Source organism: Eptesicus fuscus, chromosome 15, assembly GCF_027574615.1.
Source record: "Eptesicus fuscus isolate TK198812 chromosome 15, DD_ASM_mEF_20220401, whole genome shotgun sequence".
Classification (NCBI taxonomy): domain Eukaryota; kingdom Metazoa; phylum Chordata; class Mammalia; order Chiroptera; family Vespertilionidae; genus Eptesicus; species Eptesicus fuscus.
Genome location: NC_072487.1, coordinates 31,752,626 through 31,770,177, shown reverse-complemented (window position 1 = coordinate 31,770,177; position 17,552 = coordinate 31,752,626). Strand labels below are relative to the sequence as shown.

The window sequence follows — 17,552 nt, the reverse complement described above, 5'->3', positions numbered from 1 at the left end:
TAGTGGCTGAGCTATGACATATGAACCAGGAGGTCGTGGTTTGATTCCTGGTCAGGGCACATGCCTGGCTTGTGGCTCAATTCCTAGTGGGGGGCATGCGGTAGGCCGCTGATCCATGATTCTCTCTCATCACTGATGATTCTATCTATCTCTCTGTTCCTCTCCCCTCCTCTCTGAAATCAATAAAAATATACATTTTTTAAAAGATGGCATTTTCTATTTTCTGGTTCAGTTCTAGGATAAGCAGGATCAGAATATCCCTCAGATTTACACATAAAATGACCAGTTTGAAGACTAATGTATAAGAAGCCCTAACAAATCAGTGAAGTCAAGGGAAAGGGAAGGAAGAATTGCTCATTTCTGGTCATAGTCTATAAAGGCACATTAGGCAAAAAAGTCTTCTTGTAAAGATGATAGGATTTATTTCTAATCAAGATACTGAACTTGAATACTTTTACAGATTTTAGTGAATTGGGAAACAATGCCTAATTTGGAAGCTGAAATACTATGGTGTTTTTTAAATTAATGAAAAACTGCAAAAGATAGAAATTTTGATAAAGTATTAAATAACTGGACCATGCAAACTTTCCTCTTAATTTTCCATTCCTGAATCATTGTCTAAGGAAAGGTGGTAAGTTGGTTCTTAAGATTATAGAGAATAAATGAAGAACCACAGAGTAATTTTAGAATCAACATTTTATTTGGTACTTATTATAAAGTGAGGACCTTTAAGAATATAAAGAAACAGAACTACATATCATGATTTTAAAATTGTCTGGTTTCTCAATATTCCAACACATATCATTTTACACATCTCAACATTTTAAAAAGTAAGCTATAGGCTTTCTCTTTACATCAAAGTGATCACAGCAAAGACACAATGAAAAGTTTAATCAACAGAAGTAACCACCTTTGGCATCAACACCATAATTTCAAGTCCATCATGGGTCAGTGACAAAAGCTAGAAGATTTTAAAGATATTCTAGTACAGTTTAAACACTCAAGATGCCATTAGCACATTAACAAAACAAAAATTATAGACAAGTTAGAGCAATAAGAAATTACTATAGCATTAATCTCATCAGTTACAGACAATTAACAACCACAGGGACCATTCGACTGCACCAAGGAGCTTCAAACATAACACTGTTCTAGTGGGAAAAAAAATTACAAAGGAGAAAGCAGTCCTTCTAAATAATCCTGAAAGGACAACTGAATGGCCATCTCCAGACAAATATCATACTAATCCATTATGTAAAATAAAACCCTTTGCTGACAAAAAGAAAATGAGTGTTCCCCGCTTCTTTGCTTGGTATAAGGGGATCTCAGGTACCACCTGCCTTGAGTGTCCAAAAGAAACAAGATGAATTGAGGAACTGAAAAATATGCCTTTGGGAACAAGCCAGATGGCATAATACACTGTTTTCCAAAATGTGGTCCACCTGTACATGATATTTTTTCTGAGGACATGAACAAAGTGTGTGTATATGTTATCTTTTATTTATGGCTGGTGATACTGGTTTTTCTCTTCTGGTAGCAATTTCATTTTTGGTTTTCAATATATGTATCTAACATAAAAAGTGATTTTATTTAAGAAGCAAGCAGATCCCCTTCATCAACTCCATGGCACAATGTGACTGGCTTCCACAACTTTACTACAAGTGTGGTTTATTTTTTATTTAATCTCTGAGGAAGACTAAACAGAGGTGATGTTGATACCACATGAAAAAGAGAACGGTTACGTGAATTAGTACAAGAAACACACAACTGTTTTCCCCTACTCAGCTCCTAGGAGCCAAGCATTCATCCACTAGGCAGGAAGCTAGAGAAGTCTTCTTAGAGGGTCCCTAGTTAAAAAGGCCAGAATATGACACTGTTCTGAAGTCAACCATACCTAATCATGCATTCAAACCACCCTTTTATCCTCAGAATTTTGAATATGAATAAACATCCAAAGATTATCAGACATCTGAGAAAAGCTTCTAAAATGAATGACAGAGACAAAAATAAATCACAAAAGATCAGGAATTAGAGTAGTGTTTGACTTTTCCATAGCAATCCTTTCAAAATTCTGAAAAAAATTATTTCCAAACCAAAACTCTGTACCTATTCAACTACAAAACAACTGATAAATAAATTATCTCTCAGACACATAAGAGCTCAAAACATTTACCATTTTTTTAGGAAGTTACTGGAAGTTGTGCTCAAGCAAATCAAGAAAGAATTTAAGACACCGAGCCAGGGAACAGGAAAGCCAACTTAAGAAAATCCCAGGATGATGGCAAAAGGAGATCCCAGCTGAGCAACAGGCACTGAATCCAGACTGGAGATGTCAAAATGCTCTGAGAGACTTCTTTAAGAAAACATCTAAAGATGTTTAGTTTCCTACTAAATCCAGCAAGTACGTTTTGTAGGAAAGGAAGATAAACACAGCTCACTATATGGCTAGATTTATATAGCACTCATATATAATGGCAATGTAAGTACTGAGTAATGGTCAACAAAATTAAAATATACTATTAGGTTGAAAAATATGAAACTGTTTGTTGTTTTTGTAGATTTAAAAATGAATATAGTTAACCTAGTATACCAGGAGCTTAAGGGATGGAAAGTTTGTGTGTGTGTGTGTGTGTGTGTGTGTGTGTGTGTGTGTGTGTATGTGTGTGTTAGGGACCAGAAAGAGGGATATGATAGCTTTAAACTAAAATACACACAAAAAAGTAAAATAGCGCAGCTGGCATGGCTCAGTGGTTGAGTGTTGACCTATGAACCAGGAGGTCATGGTTCGATTCCCTATCAGGGCACATACGGGGTTGCAGGCTTGATCCCCAGTGGGGGGCATGCAAAAGGCAGCTAGCTGATCAATGATTTTTCTCTCATCATTGATGTTTCTCTCTCTCCCTCCCTTCCTCTCTGAAATCAATAAAAATATATATTTAAAAAAAACACAGTAAAATAAGTACTATTTTTTTACAACATGAAAGTAAATATCAAAATAATAGGTAGAAAGAGGCAAAAATAGTTGCCTCTGAGGCGAAGTTCATGGGATTAGAAGGAGATTGAGGACTGTTTTTTTGTGTGTTTTTTAAAATAACAAATTTGTTGAACTACTTGACTTTTTAAATTACTATATAAGACCTACATAGTAATTATCTGATATCTAAACTCAATAAAAAGATTTTTTTAAGAAGAGGAAAGGGGGAGGGAGGAAGGGAGAAAAGGAGGAAGGGAGGAAGGAGAGACCAGGAGAGAGGGGCAGGTATGTGTCCTACAGACATTTCAATGTCTCAAGAGGGCACTTTCTGGGGGTAGGAATATGATGTCCACCACATTACTGTAAGAGACAGACACCTCCACGGCCATTCTTCCACAAATGAGACAAAAATCCAACCAGAGTGAGTGTAATTGTTCAACATTTGCTTAATATTGATAGATTATCTTTTTAAAATTCTATATAACACTGTCCTAACTAATAGTTCTCTACTTGCTCTTTGGACAACATGTCATAAGCCACCTTTACTGAATAATGTTCAGCATCCAGAAATTGGTGATGACATCAATAATAGCAGAGGCTTTTAAAACATCATTTTGGGTAGACTCATTTAGGATGGTGAAAAATAAATATAAGAAAGGTAAGAAACACAATTAATAGATTAAATCATATGAAACTGTTGCTTTTTATAGATAACAATTACATATAGTTCAACTAATATTGTAAGTGTAAGAGAGTGTGTGTGTGTGTGTGTGTGTGTGTGTGTGTGTGTGTGTGTATGATAGAGACCAGAAGGAGGGTGTGCTAAAAACAAAACTTCAGATGTCTTTAACCCTGACTCAAAGAACTTTCTTGGTTCTAGCACTCTCCCTGCCACACCAACTTCTATCTTGTGAAAAGAATATAACCTTGAATCCCTCTATCTATCATTTAGGAAAAGATATTCCTCTCCCTACTTGTTTATAATTGTAAGAGCAAGATTTGCTAAAGATTCTCCTTGATACTAAAAAATTATGGGAAATGCTCAAGTTTCAACATACGCTGTAACCTTTCTCATTTATTTTCTCTCCACTCTTTAGAAGAAATGACAGGCCAATGTGTTCACAGCCCACATGCAGAACTATTAGCTGGCATGAATAGCATTATTTTGTCAGTATCTTTCCAAAACAAGCCAAGTGTCGAGTATGAATAAGCCCTGTAGTAAACATGTGATGAGGAATTCATTCTCAATTTTTTAAATGGAATGAATCAGACCTCCAGACCTTTAAGATAATTTAATTTTCATTAAAAAGTATTTATCAGTCACCCAGGCACTTTCTAAAATATCACAAAGGCAAAATCTCTGCCTACAAGGTACATCCATCTTCTCCTTTATTAAGTACTGCTGTGAGGCAATTACAGAAAAACATGATTGCTGACATTTCCATATGAAAAAAATAGGAAGTTGTGATAAAGAATAGTGAGGGGAGAAGAGGAGACTAAAATCTCCTTAGGGTGGTCAAGTCAGAAACAAATGTTCTCTTTAAGATTTAAGAGGCTCTTTCAGAATAGGAATTATAGTTTGAGTACTTACCTTGGTATCCCTACAGTCTAGCAAAAAAGAATCTAGAATATCCAGGAAGTGCTCAAGAAACATGTGCTGAATTAACCCATGAACTGAACCAGGCCTATCTTAGCACCCACTGTGCCAGAAAGGATAACCCAAATCATTCTTGAACACAGTCATGTTGAAGGGTGTGCACAATGAAAGGCACAGCATCTGCTGTGACAACAGCAGCTCCTTACCTGTTGCTGTACTGGTACTTGCTGTACCACCTGTGTAGGCACTGCTGCTTGACTAGCCACAGATGTCTGTAAAGTCACTGTCGAACCTGTGTCCGACCCAGTCTCTGATGTCTGCATGATGGTCTCTGAAATATATTAAAATAGAAATAAAGTTTAAAATGCTCCCTTTGCATGACTAGCAGCATTACATTTGCTAGCAGCATTACTGAGACTTTCAACTCTCTGAAAACTTCTTACCCCAAAATACTGTCATGAAAGTTCATACATATTTATAGTTATTTTGACCACATTTTAAATAAATACAGAAAATTACTAATCCTAGTATCTTCCTTAGTTAGGTCTCATCTGTTATAAATTGTTTCAACTATTTATAAACTACTAGAGGCCTGGTGCATGAAAATGAAAATTCATGCACTGGAGGGGGGTCCCTCAGCCCGGCCTGCCCCCTCTCACAGTCCGGGAGCCCTCAGGGGTGGAGGCAACCTGGTGGTCAGGGGAAGGCGATGCCCCATCACACCTCTGCTGCTGCCACCGCCAGTAGCACAAACCTTGGCCAACCCTGGTTACCTGAGCCTTGGACAGCCCTGGGCAGCTGGGCAACCGCCATCCGAGGCTTGCTTGTGCCTTGGGCTGGCCCTGGGCGGCTTGGGGCTGAGAGGACTGGGGGACTCGAGCAGGCCAGCAGAGTGACCGAGCCCACTCCCAGGTGGCGCCCACAGCCACAAGATGGCGGCGCCTTGCCGCACACCTGCCACCCTGACAGGGCTGAGGGGACTGGGTGCCACCATCTTGTGGCTGTGGGTGCCACCATATTTGAGGGAGTGGCAGTCAATTACCATACTCCCTACTTATTGGCTGTGGGTGCTGCCATCTTTGAGGGTGGGGCAGTCAATTAGCATATTCCCTCCTTACTGGCTGTGGGCACTGCCATCTTTGAGGGCAGGGCAGTCAATTAGCATATTCCCTCCTTATTGGTTGTGGGCACCACCACCTTTGTGACGGTGTGAGGTTCAATTAGCATATCCCCTCTTTATTAGATAGGATAGCCCAAAATTATGTCAAGATACTCAATTCTCAGAATATAAACCTCAACTGTATGCAAATATGTTATAAACCATACTTTCTAGACTCTTTTATAGATTATTAGGATGTCACGAGAGGTGTACAATTTAGGAAAAACTATTTATAAGGTCCTTCCCAACTTTCAAACTTGCTATTCACTAATCTAAAAAAATTAGTATATATCCAAAAACCAACTGATATACCCTAAACTTAGCCGAAGCACCAACCGAATTTTCTCATCCTGTGATATGATATGGTACTAAAATAAAAGTTCAAGTATATTCTTATACAAAGATAGACAAACATCAATTTGAAAGATGGGTAAGACAACTATTACATAAATGAGGTTTGTAAACAAAGACATGAAATATTATCTTTGTCATTCACAATTCAAAACAGCATATTTTTCAGTTCTCACATGTCTGACCTACTAACACAGGATTAAATTTTACAGCATGTATGCTAACAAGTGTGGTTTCTCAGCCACCTGGCCTCAGCATTCCCTTGTGCAACTTATACAGACAAAGGATTAAATATTAATTTCTTTGCTATTGAGCAGGAACAAGAATTCTAATTTTCTTTACGGGGAGGCGGGGGGAGGGAGGGGCGAGGAGAGAAGGACAAAAAATACTTAATTGGTAGCCTAAGAAAAATACTGCATTATGGTTTAAATCTGTGAACAATATGGTGAACATTAATTTTCCCTAAGAAAATTCTGAAAGCATATTCAGTTCTTTCAAGTAGAAAATTGACCCCTCTTAGCATCTTTTGTTACAGCATGACCTCTTCCAAATTTCCCCCAAACCTTTTCTATCATCTCTTTCAGTTTTACAAATGGACCTCTGAAGATATCTAATCTACTCTTCTTATTTTATAAATGAGGAAACCAAAACCCACAGAGGTTAACAGATTCATTCAGGTGACAGTAATAGATGTGGGGTTAGGCCTCTTTACTTTGAATCTGTGCTTACTTTTCTTTCCAAACCTTGACATTGGCATCATTTCAGGTAATTATTCTTATTCTTTTGTTAGTCAAAACCCTAAAGCAGCACAATAAACCTTAGCACATACAAAAGATATAGCAGCAACAACTAACACTGACTGAGTGTTTAACATATGCTAAGGACTCTTCTAAATGCTTTACATGTTAATTCTTAAATAAATTAACCCATGTAACAATCCAATATTGCTGGGATGACTATAATCTCCATTTACAGATGAGAAACCTCAGGCACAGAGTGAAGGTGCCTAGGGGCTTCAACAGAAGGAATGATAGAGGCTATGACTACCACCCCATTTATTTGCATCATCTAATGTTCAGCTCCAAAAAAAGAAGCTAAAAATTCAAAAGCCAACATTCTTTGATTCATTCTATACTTATAAGCTATCTATGCCAGTTGTGCTACAGCAGAGGAGCTATTAGTGAGAGTAAAGTGATGTCTTTCTGTAGGGAATGAAGAATGAACCGGATGTTAGATATTATCTTCAGTGAGGCTTTCTTAGTCCCTCCTCCCAAATACAAGATAGGCTGTGGCCTTTGTCAGAGCAGTACACAAATGAGGAAGACAGGGTTGTCAATTATGGCTTCTTCATTAAGCTGCTCAATCAAGGATGGGTGAGTTTCTTGCAGTAAAGTAACTCTCATTAAAACTCCCTCCTATTTCTACCAATGCTGGCTGGGAGCTTTATCTAGGCTCTCTCATGTGTCTGTACTACGTTGTAGTACAGACAAGCCTACACAGCCATTTTTGGTATATGACCCATACTTTGACATCCAATATTTTAGACCAAACGTAAGAATCCTATATAATAAAAGGCTAATATGCAAATTGTCCTCTCGACTGGGAGTTCAACCAGGGAGCAGGGCTGGCAGCCAACCGCCCGCGGCCCCTCCCCCCATCTGGCCCCAGCCCTCATCGGCCCATCTCATCCTGATTGGGGGTGGGCTGGCTGGCCGGCCAACCCCCCACATCCCCTCCCCTCACCAGCCCAGCCCAATTGGCCCCCATTGAGGTGGGCTGGGTGGACCCCACCCATGCACAAATTCATGCATCGGGCCTCTAGTAAGAATATAAAGAATGGAGGTCTCTTTAAAAATTAAATGTATTTTTAAAGCAATTCTTAAAGAGTTCTTAATAAAGCACCATAGAGAGCTTATCCTATATAACAAAAGCCCAGTGACCGAATGGTGGAATGACCAGAACGACCAGTTGACCAGTCACTATGACGTGCACTGACCACCAGGGAGGCAGACGCTTGGCTGACCAGGAGGAGCGGCTTCTCCCTCTGTGAACCCCGGGCTGACAGGCAGGAACCTGGGCTGCAATTGTCACCTCCTCACCCCAGGCTCCACCTCCTCACCCCAGGCTCCACCTCCTCTCCCCAGGCTCCTCCTCCTCACTCCCTGCCACCTCCTCTGGACACCTGCAGGCCGCACAGAGCTGCCATTGGGCTCGCAGAGCTGACCCCGTAGGCTGGGAGGCAGGTTCGTGGCCGCCGCAGGACTGAGGCCTACTCCACCGCCTCTCAGTGCTACTGTCCCTGAGCCCAGCCCCGACTGGGTCCCCTGGAGAGGTGAGTGCTCTAGCTCCACAGAAGATGCCGGACCAGTGAGCAGCCGCTCGGAGGGTGGGTCCACAGCCACTCGGCTGACCGGGATGAGCAGCACTTCCACAGCGGGCCGATGCCCGCATGCCATGCCCCCACCAGTGCACGAATCCAATGCACCGGGCCTCTAGTCACAAGATAAAAGGCATAGATTTGGAAATCAGCATCCTATGGACTATATTAGATTCCATAGATAGGCTTTTACTCAGAGTTACTACAAGTTAAAATTCTTAATTGCCAACATTTAAAAATCAGAAAACTTTGCATTAAAAACCAAATTTCTAGATTCTCTTGAAAAATTTGAAAATGTAGAAAAGGAAACCTATATTATGTGTTTCATAGGCAAATTATTTAAATGGTGCAACTCATTCACTTGCTTGGCATCTATAGGCATTTAAGTTCATGACACCTTGTGGGGTAACTAGAAACTTAGTCCTACAAATCGAGACTGAAAATAGAAAATTACTTTCTGGGTTTAAGACAATATTGATAACATTTATACTGGTTTACTTCTTTTGTACAAAAGAGAAATACCCACACTTTGGCCACTTTACTAACAGAAATGTGTTACAGAAATGAAAGAAACTCTAATTTTCCTCATTTCACAGATCAGTCAACTGAGGCTGCAGAGATGGTAAGTCACTTAACCAAAGTCAAACAAATAGAAGTAAGAAGGAGGGTTTGGACATAACAATAAAGCTCATTCACTAAACTACTAGACCAAGATGGAGTTTTATAATAGAAACTAGTGGCCCGGTGAATGAAATTCATGCACATTAAAAGGGGATTAATTAGAGGAAATCTTTTAATATTGCTATTTGCCCTTTCTCTATAATAGCAGTGTCAGAGATGAAAGAAAATTAGTAAAATGTATATGAAAATCTTCCTCCTATCAGAGTCTGGGGCACACCACGGGACCCAGAGTCAAGTCCCCGCCCACCCACATGCGCCTCAAAATTGCACAAGACCCAGACCTGGCCAGCCCCCCATTGGGCTAGATCCAGACCAGGCTGGTCCCAACCTTATAAAGCCCAGCCAGGTGGGGGGCACAGCCTCAGGTCCCCTGGCCTGGTGCCAGGGCGGGAGGCGCGCCCTGAGGTCCCCCAGCCTGGGCCAGGGTGGGAGGGCGCGCCTTGAGGTCCCCTGCCAAGCCCCGCCGGGTGGGGGACTCAGCCTGAGATCTCCTGTCAAGCCCCACCTGGCGGGGGCTGTGGCCTGAGGTCCCCCATCAAGCCCCTCCAGGCAGGGGGCGCACCTTGAGGTCCCCCGTCAAGCCCTGCCAGGCAGGGGGGTGCAGCCTCAGGTCCCCCGACAAGCCCCGCTGGGCGGGGGGCATGGCCTGAGATCCCCTGGCCCAGGGCGAGGGGAGCAGCCTGAGGTCCCCCAGCTCAGCACTGTGTCAGGGGGTGCGCTTTGAGGTTCCCTGTCAAGCCCCGCCTGGCAGGGGCCGTGGCCTGAGGTCCCCAGTCAAGTCCCCCAGGTGGGGAGTGCAGCCTCAGGTCCCCCGGCCTGGCGACAGGGTAGGGGGCATGGCCTCAGGTCCCCAGGCCCAGTGCCGGGGTGGGGGGGGCACGGCCTAAGGTCCCCTAGCCCGGGGCAAGGGGCACGGCCTGAGGTCCCCAGGCCTGGCACTGGGGCAGGGGGCGTGTCCTGAGGTCCCCTTTCAAGCCCTGCCAGGTGGGGGGCACGGCCTGAGGTCTCCCAGCCTGGTGCCAGGGCAGGAGGTGCAGCCTGAGGTCCACCGGCCTGGTGTCAAGGCGGGGGGCGCAGTCTGAGGTCACCTGGCCTAGCGCCAGGGCGGGGGGCGTGTCCTGAGGTCCCCTGTCAAGCCCTGCCAGGGTGGGGGCACAGCCTGAGGTCCCCTGTCAAGCCCCGCGGGGCGGGGGCGGGGGAGCACAGCCTCAGGTCCCTGCTGATTGCTAGTTAAGGCATTAAGGCTCGTTATAGGAACTCAGCCTCTGCTGTGGGTGCAGCCATCTTGTGTTACGGAAACACCACCTTTGCTGTGGGCACAGTCATCTTGTGTTATAGAAACACCCTCCTCTGCTGTGGGTGCCGCCATCTTTGTGGTGGAGTGATGCTCAATTTGCATATTCCCTCTTTATAGTATAGGAAATTGCACAGATAGAAGTGAAGCAAGCAAGCTGGTGAACTTTTAGAGTGAAAATGGGTAAGGACCCCAAGTGTTCAATAGAAGCAACCTTTACTGAACAGAGCAGGGAAATAAGATGGATAGAAAATGATGTCTTATGTAACTTACAGCGTCATGGAGAACTTTCCACCCAGCCTCTGGCTCTAAGTATATACCACATCAAAACTGTGGTATAATCCAGAACAACCAAATAATTGTTCCAGCTGGAACTGGTTTGGCTCAGTGAATAGAGCGTCAGCCTGCGGACTGAAAGGTCCCAGGTTCGATTCCGGTCAAGGGCATGTACCTGGTTGCGGGCACATCCCCAGTAGGGGGTGTGCAAGAGGCAGCTGATCGATGTTTCTCTATCATCGATGTTTCTAACTCTCTATCCCTCTCTCTTCCTCTCTGTAATAAAATCAATAAAATATATATAAATATAAATAATAATAATAATAATAATAATTGTTCCAGAACATCATCTGTTTACTCCCAGGTTACTGCTCATCCTCTAATCTTCTTGGCTCCTGGACTATAGAGTCATGCTAATTGACAAACTTAAGAATCTCAGTTCTGTCTTCATTTTTCCTTAATAGAGCAACTTCATTATCCTCTGATTTCACTGTCTTCCTCAACTTTAAAAAAGAGGCTCTTTTTGCTTAGGCCTCATGCATTGAGAGGGTCTCAATCACATCCCTTCCAGAGATTGCCTCAAAAAGTCCTACCATAATTAGTTTTCTCATTTAACAAGTCTTTTCCAGGTACCACACAATATATTAAGTGCTTGAATCACTTATTATTTTATTCTCAGAAGACCCCCAATAATGGAAATGTTATTATTTCCACTTAATGAATGAGGAAACTGAGGCACGAATGGATTCAATAACTTATTAAAAGCCACACAGCTTTGTAGAAGGGCCTAAATTCAAACCTAGGTTTTCAGAACTCCAAAGCCCATGATGTTACCAATACGTATATTTATTTTGCAATATCATGATGACAAGGGTTCCAAATGAAAAGCTAGCTAAAGACTGTTGGTCAGAACAGCAAAGTTTTGGGGATTTTCAATCAACTATAGTTGATCTATACTTCCAGTAACAATAGATAGACATCCTTCTCTCTCTGACATTGAATTAGGAACTATTCTCTCTCTTTTTACTGAGGCCATAATACAACTCAACTGATAAGTATTTTCCCAGAGGCATTCTAACTGATTAATTCTGAAGACCTAATTTAACAGCAGATCAATTAGAATGTTAAAGCATGTTTGAGGAATATAACCATCCTGCCAAATTTTGCTCAACAGATCATTTAAACCCACTGACACGTTCAGAGTATTCTGGTAGCTTTCCAACATTTCTGTAGAGCCAGGATCATCATATGAGGGTAGTGTCTTAGTCTGCATTATTTGTAGGTTTTGTTTTAGACCCAGCATAAAGATTTGTGTACACATTTGAAGTGTTCCCATTCATCTGGCAGTGGTTTCTGGTGCTTTGTTTATGTTTGGGAGTAATTTGGTTAGTTTAGTTCCTTCACAGCCTCCTTTCAAGTGATATTTGTTTATCAGCCACAAATGCAGTCACATTAATCCATTTTGATAAGCTAAATACACCCCTGCAGTTTGTCCATGATGGAGCCCATATGTAAATGAGTTGTATAGTCTTGCAGGAGAGACATGCACAATTTCAGTCTAGTCATCCTTGCCTAATGTGGCTGTCAGGTGTGTCAAGAGCAACAGATGCTTGTTTGACAAAGGACCTTTTTATTCTGGCTAATTAAGCAGTTGGACACACCCTCCTGTTAACGGTTCTGCTTTGTACAGCCTGCTCTGGCTGAATCATGTGAATCCACAGCTAAATAGGCCACATTTTGAAAGAAGGCTAATTAACCCCTAGGAGAAGGAAAAGAATATGGAAAAAACCCAGCTGCTGAATGCAACAAGATTAGCATTTCTTCAACCTGATAGGCAAAACCTAGGCAAAGCAAATGTGTTTGGAACAAACATGCATTATTGCAAGTTCCAAGGCATTCAAATGTTCTTTGTGGAACTTATTGAAGATTATTTAATATACTCAAATTCACAGTTGGATTCCTTTTACCACATACAATGTACATGGCCAGATTAAATGGTTTAATAGTCTGACCTAATCAATTACTTATCAAACAGAATTATATAACTGCTAGCTTAAGTAGTATCCATATAATTTTTTTTTCATCCTGAAATAATTTGCTCTCCAAAAAAGCAAAGTCTGCCAAGTTTACTACACCAACTTTTTTTTGCACTGAGGAATTTAACATGTTTTAATTCAGTATAAAAAATAAGATTTGTAATTTAATTTTCAAGTTCAATGAAGAATTTCCTTTCTTTTTACTTAGTATAGAAAAATAAATATGCTAATTCCAAGTCCTACTTGAAACAAATTAACCAAAATTATAATAGTAGGTGTAGTAAAAATAAATCACAACTGAAATGTGATATTCAAGAATAAATTATTTACTTTGAAACTTGTTTCAACATAAGAACATAGAAATGTTATTTACAGGGAAAATATTTTGTCACAATTTAAAATTACTATTTTTTGAAACAGAGAAAGGAGTTTTAACATTGATGTGTTTTTCCACAGAGAAAGATCCAAAATCATAACAAATTTTGCAGCATCAGCATAAAATTTTTAATACTAAAACTCTGATTAAGTATGAGCATTCTTGAATAAATGTTAGAAAATATTAATATACATAATGTCCATAGCAATTAAAATTTCTTTTAAAATTGTACAACTAAAATGAGCCATATTTGGGGGAGGGAGTTGCTATATATACTTTCAGCACATAAAATTAATATAAAATGTATATTTTTCTGAATATTCTGGAATAGGTGATAAAAATAATAAGAATATCCTAATTCATAAAAAAAATACTGAAAATATTAAGCAACTTTCAAAGTTAGTATAATATAAAGTAATGGGCATTATAGAAATTTCATATATACTAGTACATGGTTAAATATTCAGATGATAAATTTAATTTTTTAAACTTTTTCAAAAATATATTGAGCTGATTAATTTACCAACAAATATAAAACATGATGACTTGGTTTTTCCCCCCTCCCCCCAATTCACCTCACACAAATGAAAGAAATTGGTTAAGCTATAGATTGTAGTCAGACTTTTTTATTTAAAATACACCTCTGTGAAAAGTTTATTCATTGTAAAGATGCAGGGCTTTATCAAAACAATAAATCAAATAACTGAAGGGATGTGAAAAGAAAATTCATGATTTTCTGTATTATAAAAGTTCTGCCTATTTAGGTTTGAGGTTGCAATCCTCATAACTGTGTACAGTCATCTTTTGTACTAAACTGATCGGTAGAGAATGATGAAATGATGATAGTGTAGACTGTTTAGCAGTCATCTTCCTGTGATAACTGATGATAGTGATTAATGCTGGCGATGATTAATCAGTACAATGGTAACACATCAGGTTGCCTAGGTAACTTTTTTCATTTTTCAAATAAAGGTTTTCTCTTAACTAATTCTTACCTTGACTCAGATTATAAAAATCTGTTTCTTTGGAGAAGAAAAATAAAGCTAAAATACTTTAGCTACTGAAGTGAAGTAAGAATGATTTTATTCTAGTTATTAAGAGAAGCTGTCATCAGGCACAGAGGTAATCTGGGGGAAAAGAGAACCAAGTGCTTGTCCAGTCTACTGCTGGGGCCATCCAGCATTTTCTCTCCCTCATGTTCATGAATTAATAGGCAAATCAGTTTTACCTAGATGACGTATGTTAAAAAATGGTAGTGCTCAGGTATTAGCTGAAAGAGAAGAAAAATAAAACCAACCAAACAGAAACTTACAAGTATCCTAGTGGAAGGAGGATTTGAGAACAAAATGAATCAACATACAGAAAGATTCTTAAACAAATTCTATTAGACAAAGCCATAAATGTTTCTCCCTACTGGGCAATCCACTCCTGAGAGCTACTAGAAACTACTGGATGGAGTATTTAATGATAATAGCACTTAGAATATAAAGATGATGAACAATAAGCATGTTGTCATAAACCTATCATCACCTTCATTATTAGAGATATTAGTAAGAACAGCTACCATCTGTTGAGCACTTACTATGTGATGGATATATTATGGTAGAGAAAAGTAGAGTTTAGAGATTAAGGAACTTGCCCAGACTTACAGAACTATTAAGACATAAAGCCAGGATTCAAGTCTAGGTCTGTCTACCTCCAATAATGGCACCCTCTCAGCTACACAGACAGCAGCAGTGAGGCAATTTTAGCTAAATCAAGTTTAGAGAGATTAAGCAGTCTATGGAGATTTGGAGCACTAAGAAAGAGTTCTAAATTTGAACAAATAGACACACTATGTACCATAAAATACCTAATGTGGGATCAATATACTCTTTCCTGAAATGATCAAATCTATAATTTTCAGCGTATGGAAAAGCATATTAGAGGTTAAAAGACACCTGCATTAACCTCCTGTTCAAAAAATATTTTATAGAGGAAATAATACAGAAAGACTATTTGCTTTCAAAAAATTAATTTTGTCCTTTAAAAAGTCAAAAAGGGCCCAGTAAAATGAATGTGTATTCTCTTGCCCACACAGTAAATGTTCCTATTTTTTTCTCTATGCCTCATTTGTTTTTCTTTCTATAAAAGTGGAGAATAGAGCCTTTTGCAGTTCCTAACTATTCTAATGATAGGCTTGAAGAGATCAAAACATCTAAAAAGGGAAAATAATCTATAGATATATAAAAGCCAAGTGACCAAAAGGACAGAACAACCGGAACAGCTGGTCGCTATGACTCACACTGCAGTGGCCAACCAGACTTATCAGGGGCCCAATCGGCGCCCTGCAACCTCCCGCAGCCCCTCCCCACAGTCGCCCCCACCCCTGGGTGGCCCCACCACCCTGATCGGGGATAGGACCGTACGGCCAACCTCCCGCAGTCACCCTGTTCCTGGCCAGCCCAGCCACTGATTGGTCCCCCCACCCTAATCTGGGGCGGGGCCGGCCAGCCAACCATCCGCGGACCCACCCCTTGGCTGGCCCCTACCAGATCGGACCCCCAACCAGATTGGGGATGGGGCCAGCTGGACAACCTCCCACATTCCCTCCCCCCCCCCCCAACCAGCCTGGCCCCCATCCATGCACGAATTCAGTGCACCAGGCCTCTAGTCTACTAGTCCTATATAATAAAGAGGTAATATGCAAATTGACCACCATGCCCTCACACAAGATGGCCGCCCCCATGTGGTCACAAGATGGCAATTGTGGGTGATCAGGCCAGCAGGGGAGGGCAGTTAGGGGTGACCAGGATAGCAGGGGAGGGCAGTTGGGGGCGACTTGGTCTGCAGGAGAGGGCAGTTAAGGGTGACCAGGTGGCAGGGGAGGGCAGTTGGGGGCAACTGGGCCTGCAGGGGAGGGCAGTTGGGGGTGACCAGGCCAGCAGGGGAGGGCAGTTAGGGGCAACTGGGCTGGCAGGGGAGGGGAGTAGGGGGCAAACAGGCCTGCGGGGGAGGGCAAGTGGGGGTGACTGGGCCTTCAGGGGAGGGCTGTTAGGGGCAACCGGGCTGTAGGGGAGGGTAGTTGGGAGTGACCAGGCTGGCAGGGGAGCAGTTAGGTGTCAATCAGGCTTTCAGGGGAGTGGTTAGGGGGTGATCAGGCTGGCAGGCAGAAGTGGTTAGGGGCAAAGAGGCAGGCAGGCAGGCGAGTGGTTGGTAGCCAGCAATCCCAGATTGTGAAAGGGATGTCCGACTGCTGGTTTAGGCCCATTTCCTGTGTGATTGGGCCTAAACCAGCAGTCGGACATCCCTCGAGGGGTCCCAGTTTGGAGAGGGTGCAGGCTGGGCTGAGGGACAACCCCCCCCCCCCGCCCCAGTGCATGAATTTCATGCACCGGGACTATATATATATATATATATATATATATATATATATAAGCCTAAGCGACCCATAAGACTGGGCGATCGGCCGGTAGTTATGATGTGCACTGACCACAAGGGGCAGATGCTCAATGCAGGAGCTGCCCCCTGATAGTCAGTGCACTCCCACAGCCAACTTCCTGCGGCCAGCCAATGTCCAGCAGTACTTTCCCTGGGCCAGCCAACCTCCTGTGGTTCCTTGCCCCCGGCTGGTCAGCCCCAATCGCCCCGATTGCCAGCCAGGCCAAGGGACCACACCCATGCACAAATTCATGCACCAGGCCTCTAATACTGTATAATAACACTGCTAATAGAAATAATGTACCCCACTTTAAATGTACAATAACTTAAAGAACTGAATTCTCAATACTGCTATTTTTTTAACCAAATGTAGTGAATATGGGTATGTATAAACTTGAAAAAATCTGTTAACACACATAAATTCTGGCAACAGTTGCTATAAAACATAATGCTATTAATCAAATGAAATTTTTACATTGACATTCATTCTAAAATGCATATATACCATATATATGTATGTATATATACATATATCCTATCTAATAAAGAGGGAATGTGCTAATTGACCCTCATGCCATCGCAAAGGTGGCGGCGCCCAGAGCCAATAAGGAGGGAATATGCTAATTGAACTGTCCCACCCTCGAAGATGGTGGCACCCACAGCCAATAATGAGGGAATATGCGAATTGACTGGCCCACGCTCAATGGTGACACCCAGAGCCAATAAGGAGGGAATATGCGAATTGACTGGCCTGTCCTAAAAGATGGCGGCGCCCACAGCCAATAAGGAGGGAATATGCTAATTGACTGCCACACCCTTCAAGATGGCGGCGCCCAGTCTCCTCAGCCCCCCAGCAGCCCAGGGCTGGCCCGAGGTGCAGGCAAGCCTCAGATGGCAGCTACCCAGCCACCTAGGACCGCCTGAGGCTCAGGTAACCAGGGCCGGCCGAGGCTTGCGCTGCTGGCAGTGGTAGCAGCAGAGGTGTGATGGGGCGTCCCCTTCCCATGATTT

At 42.0% G+C, this 17,552-nt stretch overlaps 1 protein-coding gene across 6 annotated transcripts in view; it reads right to left on the bottom strand.

Annotated features, from left to right (window-relative positions):
- The window catches only part of RFX3 (regulatory factor X3), a 282,845-nt gene that overhangs the window by 132,525 nt on the left and 132,768 nt on the right, over positions 1–17,552 (bottom strand). For all 6 annotated transcript variants that reach the window (XM_054727240.1, XM_054727239.1, XM_028150529.2 and 3 more), the window contains one exon: positions 4,778–4,902. In XM_054727240.1, the coding sequence (XP_054583215.1) occupies positions 4,778–4,902 (125 nt within the window). The remainder of the gene's footprint in view (positions 1–4,777; positions 4,903–17,552) is intronic.